This window comes from Haliotis asinina, chromosome 12 (assembly GCF_037392515.1).
Source record: "Haliotis asinina isolate JCU_RB_2024 chromosome 12, JCU_Hal_asi_v2, whole genome shotgun sequence".
Classification (NCBI taxonomy): Eukaryota; Metazoa; Mollusca; class Gastropoda; order Lepetellida; family Haliotidae; genus Haliotis; species Haliotis asinina.
Genome location: NC_090291.1, coordinates 35,121,469 through 35,137,242, shown reverse-complemented (window position 1 = coordinate 35,137,242; position 15,774 = coordinate 35,121,469). Strand labels below are relative to the sequence as shown.

General features: G+C 37.7%; 2 protein-coding genes across 3 annotated transcripts in view; one reads left to right on the top strand and one right to left on the bottom strand.

The window, feature by feature from the left end:
* LOC137259059 (mitochondrial inner membrane m-AAA protease component paraplegin-like) overlaps window positions 1-4,439 on the bottom strand; it is a 63,614-nt gene extending 59,175 nt beyond the window's left edge. Inside the window, exon 1 of one of the 2 annotated variants that reach the window (XM_067796769.1) lies at window positions 3,473-4,439. In XM_067796769.1, coding sequence (XP_067652870.1) covers window positions 3,473-3,691 — 219 coding nt within the window. In that variant the 5' untranslated portion in view covers window positions 3,692-4,439. The remainder of the gene's footprint in view (window positions 1-3,472) is intronic. The other variant, XM_067796770.1, reaches the window with a different exon arrangement.
* The window catches only part of LOC137259058 (protein phosphatase 1 regulatory subunit 12A-like), a 36,950-nt gene continuing 25,362 nt past the window's right edge, over window positions 4,187-15,774 (top strand). The window contains exons 1-8 of the mRNA XM_067796768.1: window positions 4,187-4,226; window positions 5,783-5,939; window positions 7,290-7,380; window positions 8,549-8,728; window positions 9,501-9,692; window positions 11,516-11,658; window positions 12,834-13,059; window positions 13,442-15,232. Coding sequence (XP_067652869.1) covers window positions 5,871-5,939; window positions 7,290-7,380; window positions 8,549-8,728; window positions 9,501-9,692; window positions 11,516-11,658; window positions 12,834-13,059; window positions 13,442-15,232 — 2,692 coding nt within the window. The 5' untranslated portion in view covers window positions 4,187-4,226; window positions 5,783-5,870. The remainder of the gene's footprint in view (window positions 4,227-5,782; window positions 5,940-7,289; window positions 7,381-8,548; window positions 8,729-9,500; window positions 9,693-11,515; window positions 11,659-12,833; window positions 13,060-13,441; window positions 15,233-15,774) is intronic.

Below are 15,774 nucleotides of genomic sequence, written 5' to 3'. Positions count from 1 at the left end.
CAGGCTCACTGACTTGGTTGAAACTTGGTTGACACGTCTTTGTATCACCAATGTGTAGATCAATGGTCATGATGTCCATCAGTGGATTGTCTGGTTCAGATAATTTAGCTGGGAATATTTCCTCTGAGTGTGTTAAACAAACAAACCTGCTGTAATAGTCAGGTTTGATGGAACTCCTCCCTGTTTCACCTTACGAGAGAATTATTATTCAATACAGATTAGAGATTAAACTGATGTTTGCAATATATAATCTGAACAATGTTTCGACTGCATCTTACATTTATGGCCACAGTACTTGAGACAAGTTGTACAGAGAAATGATCTCGACTTCCTTGACAGTTTGAAATCTAAATTGTGGAAAGCCTCCGAAAAAAATGAACAACAAAAAAAACATCAAAGACTTTTTTAAATTATAAATTATTGTTCACCAGACATCCACATGTAGAAGCAGTTGTAAGAAAACAGTAGCACATTCAACATCCGGGTAATAATGGCTGCTGATGTCTGGAAACAAACGTGAGTTCTGTGCCATTGTGGTTATGACATTCATGTGCATGTAGATATGAACCTGATTGATTATATGACTTTTTATGTATGTCATACCATCTATGAATGATAATAAATGGTAACAATAATGTATTATAATTGTTATTATTTTAAATTTCTGTGAATACTTTTACATACGATAACTGGATGTAGTGTTTCGGATATGCATACAACAGAATGACGTTCATGACCTTTAGTAAACACTGATACATGTATTATCACACATTAATCCGACACTCTCCTTAATCCAACATATTTCTCTGCACCCACAAGTGTCGGAAAAACAAGAGCCGACTGTACTTGAGACAAATTCTAATGTTAAGTAACTTTGAATGTGGATGAATTTGACTACTTTCAAAGAAACAATCTGACTGATGTGTGCAGTAAAATAATGTTATAGCGAGTGATAGAGAGCGTTTGATATTACATGGGCTTAATAAATTGTGCTCATGTGGGGAACTGAACTCGGGTCTTTGGTGTGACAAGTGAATGCTTTAATCACTGGGCTACCCCACCACCCCATGCTGTAGTTTAATGCAGTAATGGTGAGGTGGCAGATGCCAAGAAAGTGAGAAAGTGGGAATGGCAGGAGGAGGATGGAAGAATGAAAGGGGGAAAATGATGGAAGGGATGACAGGTATCAAACCTGCATCTACTGTGTGACAAGCAAACACCTAAACCCCAAAGCTACCCCACCACCACCTAAAGACTGTTATATGAAACTCAAAAGGACCACTAATGTTCGTTCAGCATAACTTTAGTTCAGTGTACACATGTCCATTGAATATACAGCAAGTGGCTACAAACCAAAATCAAGATTTGTTAAATCCATCAGTTCTCTGTAAGCATGCTTACAAAGTCATCTGCATCTTACAATATGTTCTCACAACTGGAGACTTGGTTGGCACGTCATCGGTTCCCAATTGCGCAGATCGATGATCATGTTGTTGATCACTGGATAGTCTGGTCCAGACTCAATTATTTACAGACCGTCGCCATATAGCTGGAATATTGCTGAGTGCGGCATAAAACTAAACTCACTCACTAACAACTGGAGACCAATTAATATCTGTCACCTTAGGTGATAATCATTCCAGTATTCCGGCAATATCAATAGTCCAGACAATGATGTGGCTGGTGTAATCCTATACACAAACACTGTCTATATCATCCTGCAATAGGGACCCAGCTCTATGGTCCACTGACTACTAAGTGCCTCTACAACATAACAATTCAGAATGAACCATCCTTCCTCTCAAGTAATTATCTGAACACACTGCTGACATCATTGGCGTGTCAGTTTATCCTTGCTGATTAATCGTGCTATTGTCAGACAGCATGGGAACTCTCAGGTAATTAATGAGAGCAGGTAATGAGGGGACCTAAACAGTAACTACAACAAAGTGAGTCTACACTGAAAGTCCTTGTATTAAAGTGAAAATGGCATATTAAAGTCAGTTATATCTGCCTCAAGAGCACACTTTGTAAAAGAAATTTGTAAATGCCTCATGACATGTTTATGTAATCAGTGATAGAAGTACTTTCATAAGCACATGGCTGATTATAACACTTTTTGCAGGTGCTTCCAAAATCAGTAGCAACCTCCTTCATTGTATTTTCCAGAAAGACGAATGAAGAAATTACCCTTTGTGGACAACCATGTATTTCCAAAGCAAGGTCCATTACCTCTGGTTTACTACAAAGTATAATACCACACGGAAGTATGTGGCCATCACTGCAACTGATATTTACCTGATCTCAGTATATCTCTGAGCTACTAATAAAACTAGGATAAATGCTCACTGATTTAGCTGACACGCTATTGTTTCCAAATTGAGTAGAACGATGCTCATTCTGTTGATCACTGGACTGTCTGGTCCAGACTTGATTATTTTATAATAGACCGCCATTTCATAGCTGGAATATTTGTGCTGTGCTGTGTTAAACATCAACCTAACTAACATAAACAAATTAGAGTCTGGATCTCACTTGCAAATATGGTGGCAAAATACACTTTGCAATCCAATATCCATGTTTTATGGCCATACGGAGGTAAAACAAACCATATTCAGCTATGGACAAGATTACACCTCTATATATATTAGAATTCTGTTGCATTTCCGTTTTTGCTGTAAGTAATGTAGTAAGTAATATTCCGCAATGTGTCTGTGGTCTGTAAATAAACAAGTGTGAATCATAAAATCCACTAATTTGTAGCATGTGAAATGATCTACATTTTGTGTGTGATGACATGCAGTCAACCAAATCAGCAAGTCTCGCCTGTCATCACCTCACTATACAATCAGATACACAGAGGGAACATCAAGACTTAATACTTTTATAACAAGTGTACAACTCATTCATCAGACATTTATCACACATTTTTGTGGGTTGTGTCATTCCTTAGTCAGCAGTATTCCACCTATTTGATGGCAGCCTTTAAAAAACAAATCTGGACCAGACAATTCGGTGAGTGAAAACAAAAAGTCTCACTGTTGTAAGGGGTAAGACTCCGACCAACCCTGTCATCAGAGATCATACAATATTGAATGACCTCTCCTGTCACCAAGCCGGATGTTCTTAGTCCTTCCATCACTTTAACATATTGAATAGGTTGCTGGGAAACAATTTGAACCCAGAATGAGCATGGGATATGTTTTTTTCATTACATACATGTTTTTAGTTCAACAAATCTTTCCAGATCTGAACTGTCCCCATTCAATATATGAAATAATTTCCTAATATTACTACATAAAACAGAAAAAAGAAATGATTCAGTGCAGAAACATGTTCAATGCATTTTTGTACAGGCTGATATTGACTAGCATTCTAAATCAAAGAGTCAGATCAGTCATTCAGATCCCTTTTGGTCTGGGAAACTAAACTCAACTGAAAACTGTTACATTTTTCAAAAAAAGACACAAACCTTTCTCAGTGAATGGAAGATTCCATAAGATCCCGTGATGTTGAATGAAGGTAGGCTTGCAACAGTTCGTAATTTCCTACACTGATGACAACGAAACACATGTTCCCTTGGCTGACTAGTTATGTCCTTTGATGGTCCTTTAGAAAAGATATTTGTCGGTTGTCTTTTCATCATAAATAACCCGTTTTTCCAGGGATAAATTCGTCCAATTTTATTCATTTTTCCTGTAAGAGATTCTTATGTTGACTAATTCTTATGCTAAATGCGAAATATTAGGTTTCACGTACCCTATTTATTAATGAAATGATCCTACCTCTCGGCAAAATCATATAATTATATAACAATAATATTTCTAACGGTAATGTCACTGTGACAGTGTTGATAGGCAAGGGACATGTGTTCTTGCTTATTTCAATGTCACATCCCAGCGTGAAATGTGTACGATGTCATCAGCTGAAATTATGATGAGCATTCTTCGTTTGACATAACACATGCGTTGTGAGGCAGGTCAGTTATGTTATTGTTGGCAAAGCGATTCAGGTTTAGAAACACTTGCAGTATCGTAGTCCGTTGTAACGAAACGGTGTCACTGACTATCCCATGTTTTGCAATCATATGGCCATTTTCGTAGAAAAATCAATGACCGAAAATTGACCAATGACAGATGTTATTACAAGTGCAAAGGAAGTTGCGTCTTAGCCAATCAACAAGACTATTCACCCCGCGTAAAGTAAAAGCCTCGCGTCCTTCGAAGGTGAGTACTTCACTTTATGGTCTATTATTTTTGTTATCCTTTGTTATAATGCAAAAATAACAATAGTACACAAATCCGGAATGATTTCTCTGTTAGATGCTATATTTTTTCTTATAATTTGCATGAAATTAATTCAATAATAACGTCAAAAGTTTGTTTACTGTTGAGCTATATCGCCATGCTGTTTTTGAGGAAGCCATGAATATCCTCTTTGTTTTCGTACTTTTTTTTATTCAATAATTTAGGATCGTCCAAAATCACCAATACATAAGAATAATATAAGTGTTTAAACGTTTAAACATTTTAGTGTTTATATTATTCAGTCTGACCCGACAATTCTACTGCTATTCATGTAATTATTTTGGCGTGCCTGCAAAGACATGGCGCTTATGAGTGACATCACTCATTCCTTATTTTACACAATATTTCAATTATTTTCGTGATATTAGAGGAAAAACCCAAGCATACATGACCACTATATTCTGATGTATCGTGATTCGAAACATGTAGAGTGCATATGTAAGTTGATGTCGCCGAATGACAGTGGTGTATGTCAGTTGCATGACTAGACAAACTGCAGTGCAGTTCAGTGTACAGATCTTTTGTTTAATGAAATGAAGAACATTGTACGAATTGGGTTATATAATCTTTATTTCTGCAGATCTTATTATTTTCTAGCATGATGATGTAATGTTGAACTACATAACTTTTGATAATGCTTGCCCTTATTAAGGTAATCTTGAAATATGCGTGGTGTGTGCCATTTTCAAATAGATGAAGATAAACAATCTGCCTCCTTTATGTTGAGGCAGACTATGGATATTCTACAGGTCTTTTGATCATTTTGAGTGAACCCCTTTGTTTATGATGTTTTGTTGATCCAAGTGTTATGGTGTCTGTAAAGTAGAATTTCCATCTTTGAGAGTATTGTGACTGGTATACAATGACATTTCTTGATCATGGTGAATGTTGTGATATCATGAAATGTGTCATTCTATCAATCATGTATGTGTACCTATTCTCCTACTTCCACATCTCTGCCTACAAGCTTTGTTCAGGATACAGTTTAGTGTAATTTTGGATAAGTGGTAATTTCATGAATTTACTGCAGAACTCAGTCATTTGTGTTTATTGTGTATTGTTTACTGTATCATCTTTGTTGATTCTGATGGAAGTCAATCAACATGCACACTATGGGTTATTATTCACTTGAACTGACAATCGTCAAATATACAAGAAAGTTGTTTACATTTTGCTTTTTTCATATTTCATCAAGGATGTGGTTATTACTGTGATCAGTTATGTTCGATGTATTGTTAGATGTGGACATTTGTGTGCATAGTATATTACATGTTGTGTAGGTTTCATTTTTGTGGAATTAGCTAAAACACATGTTGTTATCATTTCACTGCCAGTCTTTATATAGGAAATAACATCACATGTGTTTCTTCTCAGTTCAGTCTTTCCAGATATAACAAAATTGGAAATTCAGATATGAATAGAAAATAATTCTGCTGTTCATATTTCATAATATGGCTTCTGCTTTTTCAACACAGATGCCAAGCATAAGAAAGACACAAGCAGTCTTCAGATGTTTTTATATTTTGGATACGTGATACAAGAACTATTAATGACAGCTTCTGCATGCCTGGTTTACGGTATAAAATACTGTGCATGCCAGACATGTCAGAGAAGAAATCACCTCCTAGAAAGGTATGTATTGCTGAGCAAGATTTGTAACAAACAATTATTGATTTTGTTTCCCACATTGCTCCACTCTCAGATAACTGTGCTCAGTAAACTGATACTTGTGTGATGTTCTGGTTAAAAATATGAACAGGATGAACCAAATTTTCATATTTCTTCATATCAACAGCTGAAAACAACATTGTTTCAGTGCATATTGGGAAAAAATCTGCCTTTGTCAAATTAATGCAAACTGTGATGAACGTTTTTTAACACCTAACCGTTGTTTGTATAAGACTGTCATGACATATTTTGCAAACAGCAGATTTCGACATGTTTTGATGGCACCTAGAATATTTCATCAAGTCAGGCAAACAGCCTTGATTTGTCAAAACAAATGGATATATTCATGCACCTACATCTATAAAACAAGTAATAAGTACAAGTGACTTATCATGTTGATAAATATGGGTTAGACATCTCTGATTTCACCAAGCCACATGTAGATTGTAACCACACTCACTGTCCTGATGACTCATGCAGAGACCTTGACCTCAACTTTCACTCCATAAATTTTGCCAGATTGGAAGTCTTTTATCATCATATTTTGTTGCACTTGGTAGGTGAGAAGTTATTTTTGGTGGGTTTCATATGACTCTTTCATTATAAATTTCTGGTCAGGATAATTATTAATATTCATCAAGTGTTAATTACAATTTCTAAACATATTCTAAGGCAAGGGTCTTGTTTAATACATTGATACTTAACTAGTGCTATTCGTAAGTGTATTGAACTAGTACAATATTCTGTGATCACGATAGGTTGTGTATGTGTGTGTGCAGAAATAAATTTATAAATATGTAGTCTGAATCTTTTGCGTGGGTGAGGGGGTTGATTTCCCACATGGGCGCAATATGAAGCCCATTTCTGGTGTCCTCCAATATCTGGTGATATTGCTGGAATGTGGCTTAAAGCAGCAAAAACATCAACTCATTCTCTCACTCTGATGACAATGTAACTTAAGTCATCATAGAAGCAGACTGTCCAAATGTGTACTTGCAACAAGAGTGAAAGGTTAGCTTTTCCATGTTTCTCTTGATGCTGTGTAAGCTGTGGGATGTAATGTCTCTCAGTTTTGTTGCAGTGTAGTCCGTATCACCATATGCCAGTATAGACACAGCCACTTGCCTGAGGCATGAAAAATTTGAGACTAGTTTTTTTCTTACCAAATCTAGGTATTTTGCATAAGGTATTTCTCTGGAATTACCTGTTTACTGGGTTATTAGAAGATCTTACCAATGTTGTCCAACCTGAGAATATCATGCTGTCTTTGAATGTGCACTGTCTCAGTATTGAGTATTGTATCTGCTACACCAGGAGAAGTCTCAATATGTTAAGACGCCTCAATCCGATGGGAAGGGCATGAAGAGGAAGCTGATGGTCACTGATGCTACTCCGGAAGACGATGGTTAGTTGTAATTTCAATTTGTTGTACATTTAGATTAAACAGAGCAAGTGGTCTGTTTACCTGGGACAAGTGAAAAATCTGACCTGACAACTAGTTTCCTGGTTACTTTGAAAGATAATATGAATCCTGAGTTGTTGACTAGTTGGATTTTGGCAAATTGTGTCTGCCCATGACATTCAGGGATGTATTAATTCATGGTCCATATCTGTAAATAATTGAAAGTGACTGTTGATAGGAAAGATTGAAGCTTTCACTGCAAATGCTGATGTCTGTCACTGGAACAGTGTATCTTTATGTTTCCAATCATTTTCATAATTTTCATTTCATTCTATTTTGAAACAGTTTTCAGTAGTGTTTTGTATGTGGATCATGATTATTAGCTGAGCTAGTTAGACTGAAATCTGTTTAGTTAGACAGGGCTCAAAGTATAGACTAACATGGCACACTTTTGTCCTACATGTTAAAAGATCGTGATTTTGGAACTATGAATGGTTAATTCTTGACAAAATATTTCCATTGCACTTCAAAGTCTGATTCTAGTGCTAGAAATTCAGAATTTGTCCATGATATCTTCATTCTCATTGCTTGTTTTGCACTGGTTGATCAAGCAGTATTCAATCAATATGTGAAAATGTTAGAAGAAAAAGTATGTATCATTGAGTATTGTTATTTCGGTATCAATACTTTATCCAAAATAGACATGGTGATCAAATCATGTCTGTTCTTTCGTGTTGCACTTCCTTTGGATCTTGTGGGTGTTAACTACAGACCTGTGTTGGTTGTTGGAAACATAATCAGATATATTTTCTACCCACCATTAGCTCATGATCAAAATATTCATCTTTTGTTAATGTTATTGTCCCGGGGTCTGGGAAGGAGAACTCGACAATGGGCCATTTTCAGGATTATTAGCCATTTTCAGAACTTCATATGTGCAAAATGGCCCATGGCCCCTGGCTTTCCCAATCCCTGTTGTCCTTAGTACATGTTGAAGTATATTCATCTGATGGTTTTGGTGATTTGAATTCATATATGCTCTGAACCTTTTGCTCTGTCACCTCTGACATGTTCAAAATTAGTCTGTCATTTCATTAGTTATAAGCTAACTGTTTTTATGAAAACCAGTATTTAGAATGGTTGTTTATTTGCTCAATTACTTCCCCATTAGAGAAGAGAATCACTTCAAAAAGGAAGCGAGCATTATTGATACCAGACAGTTCTCCTGAGCCTGGGAATATGCCCACCCCTCGAACTCCAGGAGGAAACATATCACGTATTACAGTTCCACTTTCTGAGAGACAACAAATGGCATTGCTCATGAGAATGACTGATGGCGCATCTCAAGGAGGTTTGTTTTTATTCTTCATATATTTCTTCTACATTTTAATCATGGTAATTATTTCTGCAGCTTGTATCATTGTGTTAGATGATAGTAGAATTTGCTTGCCTTGTTGACTCAGTTTGAAACAGTATCAGACAAAAAATCAATTTGAAACAATGAAAGTCATTGTTTATTTCATCAAATATTTTTCTGGAGTGTTGTTAAAATTTGTGCTTATGTAACAACAATCAGTTGGAAAGATACTTTGTTTATTGTGCAGTTAGATTATCAATACTGCAGGTGACACACATTATCAGCACTATTTCTGTGGTGATACTTTATTACTAAGGACTGTTAATTATTTATTCAGCTTTTTTTATGAGGTGCTGGCTTCACATATTTTATGCTTGTCAACAATATGGCTGTCGAGACAGCATGGGTTAACTCCCTTACATGAAATGCAAAGCTAGGCTATATTTGTAAGCCACTTCCTGTTGACAGTCTGGACAATGTATTCAGTAGCAGTACATCAGCACTTAAAACATGTTGCTGTATTGATTTAGTACACCTGTCATATTGATGTTTTTTATGTTACATGTATTTTATGAAGTGATTGAATATGGTGAGCCTGTTTCTCTTTTATTACATGTGTTTAATGTCAGCTTTGTTTCTTTTGTGTGAAGTGAAAATTTAATGGAGTTGAAGATTTCTATTACCTTTGTTTTTTCACAAATGTACCTTGGACTGTGTTCACACACCCTCACAGTATCTCACAGTTCCCAAATGCCTTTCATTTCAGAATCTTCACCCAAACCTTCATCTCCTACCACCCCTGTATCATCATCAAAGCGAACACCCATAGATAAGAAAGTTAATAAACGTAATGATCGTGGTGAAACAGCTCTACATACTGCTGCCAAACGAGGCGATGTCAAGCAGACAAAGAGGCTCATCAAAGCTGGGGCTAATGTTAATATAAAGGATTATGCAGGTTGGTTCTTTTGTTCAGCACCCCCCTGTTGTTCTATGCATGTATGCTGATAAATAGATCTCTGAAATTGGAACAGGAACAATTCCCACCTAGGACAATTCCCACCCAGTTATTTTCACTATAATCCCGCCCATACTTAAATAACGAAATTGAAATTGAAAAGAAATTTTACTTTAAATTTTTTGTGTGTAATATTGACTTTGATAAAGTTGTGACATTAAAACAAATTGACTTTGATTATTTTTTTATTTCTTTTTTGACCTTTTAGTCTTGTCATTTTTATTATTCCATATAAATTTATAGATTATTTCATTTTCCTCTGTGAATATTTTCGTGGGTTAGGGAGTACTGAGAAGATATGTACTAGAGTAGAGATTGCTAGAGTTTTAATAACAGTAATTTTCCGATTAGAGTCAGCTTTCTTCTTCACCAACCAGCTAGTAACCTATATTAATATGTTCTAGGTGTTTTCTTGTATTAATTACCCAAAGGTCTTGAAGTGAAGCAAAATCACACTGTGCCAATCAAGATAAAAGTCATTGACTAGAGTTATATTACTACCTGTCATTGAACCTATCCAAATAGTTTTTGTCTTGTTTATATTCATTTAAAGTCCTGACATTTGATAAAATGTATTCAGTGTATCAATTTCAGCCTTGAGGCTTGTTTCAGAACCATCTAGATATAGCTGTGTGTCATCAGCATATTGTCCAAGTTTCTGTTCTATTTCGTTAAGTGTAACACCCTTTATATTGGGATTTGACCTTATCATACGACCTAGAATTTCAATTGTAAGAATGAACAGATAAGGTAAAACTGGATCTCCTTGTCTACATCCCCGTTCCTGGTGGAAAAAGGGAGAGATGTTAAAATGGAAAAACTGAACTGAACTGAACTATGTTCCTCATTTTATTTTGGGGTGGGAATTATCCAGGTGGGAATTGTCCTAGACCCCTCTGAAATATATGGCATGTGAAGTATGTACATGGTGATTTTTGCACAGGAATTTGCAGCTGTTCAGTGAATAAATGATTATTTTGTTGAACATGGTGAAGGCTAGTTGTGCTGTGTAGTGACATTGCATCAAACTGTTATGGCCCTAATTTACACTAGGCATAGATTTATTATTTCATACTATTTCTGGGTTATATCTGCTTGATCTCAGAGCAGTTTGGGAGATAGCAGTTTCAATTATGTGGTGACCTTGAGAAATATGGGGTGTTTTTGCATCTGTTTTGCAAGTATCATGTCTCTATCCTAAAACTTATAAAAGGAATGAGAAATGTTCATCAGTATGTCATATAATGATGGTGGCCTTTGCAGGTTTTAGTTTATCAGGGCTCCAGATAATTTTTTAACATCAGGAGTACATACACCATATTTTTTCAATACTTAATCCCTTAAAGTACATTTGGAGTACTGAATGGAATTTAATGGAGTATCAGTAATCTTGTATATTTTGTCTTATATACACCTCAACATTGCTATGCTTGTGTAAACAGATCAATAAACAATAACAATACTTTTTTCAAATTAACACATTCGTAAATGATTCAACGACTGAACACCATTGTTGTGGTGGGTATCTGCTGCGTTGTCAAAATTATTTCATATCGTAAGATACATATTTTTTATGTGTACATGCACTGATACGGCCCTTATCTGGAGCCCTGGTTTATTGTTGTCATGACAATATTGTGGGTGTAAATAAAGTGTTGTGAACTCAAGGTATGTTAAAGGTGAAGGAGTACAAATTGAACTAAGTTCACACAACACCTCTGGGTTCTTAGCATCTTTTAAGATCAATATTTGTTTTGTTCCAGGGTGGACACCACTGCATGAAGCATGTAATCAAGGTATGCTTTCTGTTGCTAAGCAACTGTTGAAAGCAGGTGCGAACGTTAATGTGCAGGGTTTTGATGACGACACCCCCCTACATGATGCAGCTGTAAACGGACATCCAAAGGTGAAACAAATCATGTCTTCAATTTTTAAATGTCATCAGGTCTTTCGTGTGATTAAGGTTTTCTGAGTTTTTTTTTCTGACTTTTCTGCAATTCTGTTCCCTGAGTGAGTGAGTTTAGTTTTACGCCAGACTCAGCAATATTGCAGCTAGATGGCGGCAGTCTGTAAATAATCAGGTTTGGACCTGACAATCCAGTGATACAGAGCATGAGCACTGATATTCACAATTGGGAACAGATGACATGTGTCAACCAGGTCAGCAAGCTTGACCACCCGACCTCATAGTCGTCTCTTACAACAAGCATAGTCACCTTTGGTGACAAGCATGGGTTGCTGAAGACTTATTCTACCCCAGATCTTCACGAGTCCCATACTCATTGAGGGGCAGTAGGGTATCCTAGTGGTTAAAGTGTTTCATTGTCACACCGAAGACAATAATGCAATATGTGAAGACTATTTCTGGTGTCCCCACCATGATACTGCTGGACTTTTGCCAGAATCGGCATATAACTCGCGCACGCACCATACTCACTGAAACACTTGGAATATAACTGACTTCTGAACGACATTCGCACATTCCATAGGAATGTGAGTAAAGTAAAAAGGAACATATTGTTGTATGGTGCATTGCAAATATATCATGGAATGGTTCAGTGTGTTTGAATTGAACAACTTACATGTTTATTAAGACTTTCAATGATTTCTCACAACTACATCATAGACGTTACATACAGACCACAAACCCATGTTTGTCATGACAGGTGACTAATAGGAGCAAGTGGCAAGGATCACTGATAAGCTCATGGCATTTTATTGTGTCCCAACTGGCAATCATTAGATAGCTTGGTCCAGACTTTGTTCCTTACAGACAGACAGTCAGATTGTGTGATATAGCTTGATTACTAAAGGAAGGCATTAAACAGCAAACAACTGCATTTAACCTGTTTATCAGTCTTGCCCTGTGATGTGCTACAAACATGAAAGCCAATTTTTGCCTGAATTGAGGGTGTTGTGGTAGCCTAGTTAGGCAATCGCTCATCACACCAAAGGCTTGGAGTTGATTCCTCATATGGGTACAATGTGTGAAGCCTATTTCTGGTGTCCCCAAAGTGATATTGCTGGAATATGTGGCTGAATTTTTTTATGAAGATGTTTGACTGTGCAAACTCATTACAGCTTGTGGAGCTGTTACTGAAGCATGGTGCCAACCCCCTTCAAGCCAACAACAAGGGCAAGACAGCCCTAGATGTGGCAGCATCAGCCGAGATAGAACAAGTCCTCCGAAAGGAGATCATCTCCTCAAGTAGCGACAGCTCCAGTATCGATGATGCCCGCTCACCTACCTCGCCAGAAAGTACCTCATCTAACAAGGATGAAGATTCTCGCCCCGAGGATATTCAAGGTAGCATATGTTGGCTATATTTTCAGACAAATCTCTCTATTTGTTTTTTCAAATTTCTTAGAGTCTACACATATTTTTCTGCTTTTTTTAAAAAAAAATAGGAATGGATAAGGATGTTTCATTAAATATTTGAGCCCACTAGGTTCATGCGTCATGTGATTTGAGATGGTTATCTATTGTTTTAGGACCGATGGCCGGATTGACGGCGTAACTAATGGCAAAATCGTTGATTTGTCATGTCAAGGACCCAGGTTCAATTCCACACATAAGTACATGGTGTGAAGAACATTCTGAAGTCACTGATGGAATATTGCTAAAATCAGCATAAAACCATACTTACTCACTTCATGGCTCGTTGTAATTGTCATTATTACCGTTTCAGATTTGGAGTTGCATGGTGATATAGGTGCAATAGGCTCCAGCAGCAGTACACGTAGAACTCTCATCCCAGCTCTACCAAAGTCTCCTGAGAAAACTGGTTCTCCACGGCTGTGTCTTAAATTTCAGCCAACAAAGCCACAGTATAAAGGACTACCTAGGCACCAATCCTATAGTTTAACAGTGGTAACAAATGATCAAAACAGTTCGCCGCCAGGTAGTCCAGTGTCAAGTATAGATAGTGACTTATATGACCCACACTTAGAACCAACGTTAATAAGGAAAGAAGCCGTTTCAGACGAAACAGCTGCAGCGACAAGCTGGCTGAAAATGGACGAGATCACAGAGAAAGGAGCTGGTGTAGAGGAGGATAATCGGTATAAACTGAGGTCTCAGGAAACACAGGCCTTCTCCCCCCATCGCGATTTTGAAGATATAAGTGATGGGGAGGAGGAGGACGAGGATCAGATACAAAACACTGTAGGGAAAAATAACCCAGTTGAAAATAATCAACACATTCCACAAGATTCTGGTGATCCTGGTGATTCCCGGTTGAGCTCAGACTCCACATCCCAAAATATTCAGCCCCCTTCCTCGTCCTCATCAGGGGTTGGAGGGGCCAACAACTTGTTCCCTTCTAGTTCTGTGAGTTCTGTTTCTTCGTCAGTTGACCGGACTCCTTCACATGCCCATCATAACTCTCAACGGAGGGGTAGTTTGGGTTCCAACACTTTAAGTGATTCTGTTGGAATGCATAAACCTCTGACTCGGTGGCAACTACAATCTTCGCCAAATCGAGATGATGGTGATGTAAGTGTTTCTCAGTCAAACAAATTCAAAGTATTGGATGGTTCAGAAACTAATTCTGCAATGCGAGAAAAAGACAATGTGTCGCCAAAAGTGGATCAGGAGTCCTTACCTGGTTCACCCCGACCTCGATTGGACAGTAGAGAGAGTCGACCTTTGTCCCCTAGAACACGGTCTGAGCATGATTCCAGACCTATGTCTCCCAAATCTAGGCAGGACCGACCTAATTCTCCGAAAACAAGATCGGAGAGTAGGGATAGTCGACCAGTATCCCCAAAGTTACGGTCAGATCGAGAAAGTCGGGATAGTCGTCCATCTTCTCCAAAAACGAGATCTGAGTTAAGAGACAGTAAGGAGAGCAGGCCATCATCTCCGAAAACTAGGTCAGAATTAAGAGACAGTAAAGATGGCAGACCAAATTCACCTCGACCAAAGTCAGAGAAAGGAAGTCGGTCATCATCTCCAAAAGTACCACCTTTGAAAATTATTATCCCCCAAAAGACTGCCCCCTCTTCCTCCATGGATGAGAATTGTTTGAAACTGCTGCTAACTAAGCCAGCCTTGCCTTACGTGTTGAACCCTACACAGGAGAAAGAGGCTGAGGCTGTCCTAACAGAGATGTGTCAACCATCGCACAACACATCCCGTGCTTCTAGTCCCGCATCCTCTAGGCCGTCCTCGAGAGCAAGTGCTGCCCCATCAGAGGAGGGCAAACGAGAAAAATTATTTCGGGAGGCGGCCCCAAAGCCTCAAATAGACGATACTGTTAAAGAGAATTCGAGAGATGGCAAAGATTCAAAGGAGGAGAAATATGAAGTGAAAGAAGAGGTTGAGAAAGAAGAAGCAAAGGAGGAAAAGGAAGAACGCAGAGTAACGAGGACGTTGCGCTCACACACTGCCATGCTGCAGCAACAACAACAACAGCAACAGCAGCAACAACAACAGAAGCAGGATAAAACAGAAAAGGGCGACAAACAAGAGAAAAATGGTAATCATCTATGTTGTGATATTCTGATTGGATTACGGTGTGTGTTTCTGTTGGATAAGCAATGGAGATTATTTACTGCCATGAGTTGGAGCAGGTAGGTAGGGTAAGTATGTCAGATAAGAGTGATCGTTAAGTGGACCAATTGTTATATGTCCTGTTACATTTTATCTTGGTTGATATGGCTGAAGCAGTGTGTTTGTTGGTGTTAATGGTAAACTCATAACTTGAGACCTTTAACTGTTTGTTTATCCATACAGCATTTCAGGGATTAACCAAGATGCTACCAATTGCCTTTGTCTGTCAGTGAGGAAGAAATGATGTATATTGTTCAAAATTAGAGGGTGGTGGGGTAGCCCAGTGGTTAAAACCTTTGCTTGTCATGTCGAAGATCCAGTTTCCATTTTCCCACAGGGGTACAACAGTTCTTGTGTACCCTGCCATGATATTGAGAGAATATTGCTAAAAGCTGAGCTCACTTATTCAAAATTAGATTTATATTATATTTAGATGTTATTCATACATTCTGAGAAATTTGGACATTT